Here is a 2755-nt window from a genome sequence, read left to right as displayed (position 1 = left end):
ATTCACTGACGTGCTTGAAAAACCATCGATTTTCTCCTTCAAACACACAAGTCTCTCTATGATATCTTGCCGGCCTTCTCCTTCAAGCATGATTTTTCTGATAGCTGATTCGATCTCCTCTCTTTGCAACCCGCATTCCAATTTGATCCCAAGTCTCCAGACGTCGTTTATGTATCGGGAATTCACCGTCTGATCTCCAAAGAAAGACGAGCAAATCATCGGAACACCTTCACAAACACTCTCCAGAATGGAGTTCCATCCGCTGTGAGTCCAAAATCCACCAACGGCAGGATGAGATAGCACTTCTTGCTGAGGTGCCCATTTGACAATGTATCCCCTTTTACCAGTAACCTCCATGAATTCATCCGGCAACGATTCGAGCCACTCCGAGCCTTGGACTAATCCAGGCCTGACCACCCACAAGAATGGCTGCATACTATTGGCCAGACCCCAAGCCACTTCAATTAGATTCTTTTCATCCATTGCCGCGAGACTCCCGAAGCTTACGTAAAGAACAGAACTCGTCTTTTGGGTATCCAGCCAATAAATGGAGCTCCTGTCTTGCGTCAACAAACTGCTTGAGGCCGCGGAAAAGAATTTGTGAAACGGACCGATTAAAAACGTGGGTAGCCGAAAATGCTCATGAAGATTGGCTATATTTGGCTCTTCGAGATCTTGGAAGGTGTTGAAATGAGGCCTGATGCTTTCTTTGTTCCTTCAACCATATCATTTACGATCTTTAGCGTATCATCCAGGTTCCGGACGTGAATTCCTAGTTTAATTAAAATTAGTGTTCTAAAAAGCTTAATTAAATCTCGTTTAATCGTGTTTAAACTTGAAGCTTCCTCAAAATGCTTCGCCTTGGCCAAATTCGGTCAAACATATAGTATAATCATATTAAGTATAATTAAATATGCTTAAATGCGACTCTTTAAAACTAAAAAACAACCTACAACTAATATTAATGCTGATGTTAATTTTAAAGTAGTCCAATTATATTGAGTTTGTATTTGATGATAAGGGAGATGAAATTAATGATACAATATAATGAATTATAAGAATCTGTCCAAAAAAATTAATGCATTGCATTTAAATTTATTATATTTGCATATTATTTATTCCATTTATCCTTTTGAGATGACTAAAATTACAATTTAAATTAAAAACGCTTTTTTTGTTTAAACTCGAATTAATTTGGCTTAAAACTTTAAAAAATTGCTTTAAGCTCTCACACTTCAACGCGTTTCACGCTTTTTAAAATCTGATCGTATGAAACTTCCGCGAAAACTTAGCAATTGTATTGCTCTTGCGACGACAGTCGTGATCATTCCTTAATTTGTACTCATGGAAGGATTATTTTTTGCATTTAATACTAGAGTTTATGCGGGATCGGCTCTGATTTTTAAGTAATCCCACGTCCTTTTCTTTCATGGATTAATTTATTTAAGCTGTAAAACGCGTTATTACATCTTATTATTATCGTTGTTTAGGATAAGATTAAATTACTTGTCAAGAATGAAAGTTTGGCATGTATTTAGAAGGTTCCGTGCATACAAGTTTCAATTAGCATATATCAATGTAAAAAAAAAAATTAGAATAAAAATTATGTGTGATATTTTTTTTAAAATTTTATTTATTTGGATTTAGTTAGTTTCTTCGTATCATCAGACATTCAGACTAAAGGAAATTAAGGATGGCAATTTTGTTTCCAATCTCGCAAGTAACTAATAAGAACCACTTGAATAAAGGGAATACGAAACGTCCTTATAACATCTTTGAAAAAATTATATTAATTAAAAAAATCCAATGACTTGTCAAATTAGATTCAACATCCTTTATTTTTGCATCTTTTACTATTTTAGTCCGATTTGTGCCCCTTTTAATAATTTGGTCGGGAAATGAAGACTAAGAGACATAGATTAAGGACGTGGACAATGAACATTGGTATTTTGTCTTGGTGGCAATTCTTTTCCAAGTTGGATGCCCACTTAACCTTAAAATACAAAAACCCAGTATGTTATATATCATAACTAGGAAACGAGAGGGGAGCTTTTTCCCCAAAAATGAAATTCAAGGAGAAGATTCCCTTAGACCCAAGATATCAAGGTGCACTACGAGTTCTTCTGGGCAGGTTACAAGGAGAAAGGATGAAGGTGGGAGTGGAAAGAAAAACCTCAAGCATTTGAATTAGAGAGTGCCAATTAGTCAAAAATAAATGTTTTCTTCCAAAGGCACTGCACGCTGTATTTGAATTAAAAAGTGCCAATAAGAATCGCCACAGAGACAAGATGCCAATATTCATTGTCAACACCATTAATCTCTGCCTCCTAGTCATCATTTTCTGACCAAAATATTAAATCCGCCACAAAAAAATGGGACTAAAATAGCAGAAGATGCAAAAATACGAGAGGTTGACCCAATGACCCTAATTTGATAAGTTATAAGATTAAATCTCAAAATACCAAAGTTAATGAGCTATTTGTACTATATATACAGATATATATAGCTCCTAAGCAAAAAAAAAAAAAACTTTGGCCGAGATTGTTTTTGAAAAACTAAGGTTTTCCTTCACCCTCTCCATTGGCATCACTTTCATAGACATTTGATAATTCAGGTTGCCACAGTGCATAATCTGTTGGAGCATTTGCCATAAAATTCGGTGGTTGGGGAAGCAGCTGGCCGTTCGAGGGCAAGTGTAAGTAAGATTTAGATTAATTATTGTTGTCACCCAAATGGTTGAGCTTTTGAGATGAAA

At 35.5% G+C, this 2755-nt stretch overlaps 1 protein-coding gene across 1 annotated transcript in view; it reads right to left on the bottom strand.

Moving 5' to 3' along the window:
- LOC140967367 (UDP-glycosyltransferase 76C4-like) overlaps nucleotides 1-725 on the bottom strand; it is a 6414-nt gene extending 5689 nt beyond the window's left edge. The window contains 2 exon segments of the mRNA XM_073427850.1: nucleotides 7-692; nucleotides 695-725. Coding sequence (XP_073283951.1) covers nucleotides 7-692; nucleotides 695-725 — 717 coding nt within the window.
- Between the last annotated feature and the right edge of the window lie 2030 nt (nucleotides 726-2755).

This window comes from Primulina huaijiensis, unplaced genomic scaffold (assembly GCF_012295235.1).
Source record: "Primulina huaijiensis isolate GDHJ02 unplaced genomic scaffold, ASM1229523v2 scaffold25037, whole genome shotgun sequence".
Taxonomy (NCBI): domain Eukaryota; kingdom Viridiplantae; phylum Streptophyta; class Magnoliopsida; order Lamiales; family Gesneriaceae; genus Primulina; species Primulina huaijiensis.
This window is presented reverse-complemented; position numbering and strand designations above follow the sequence as displayed.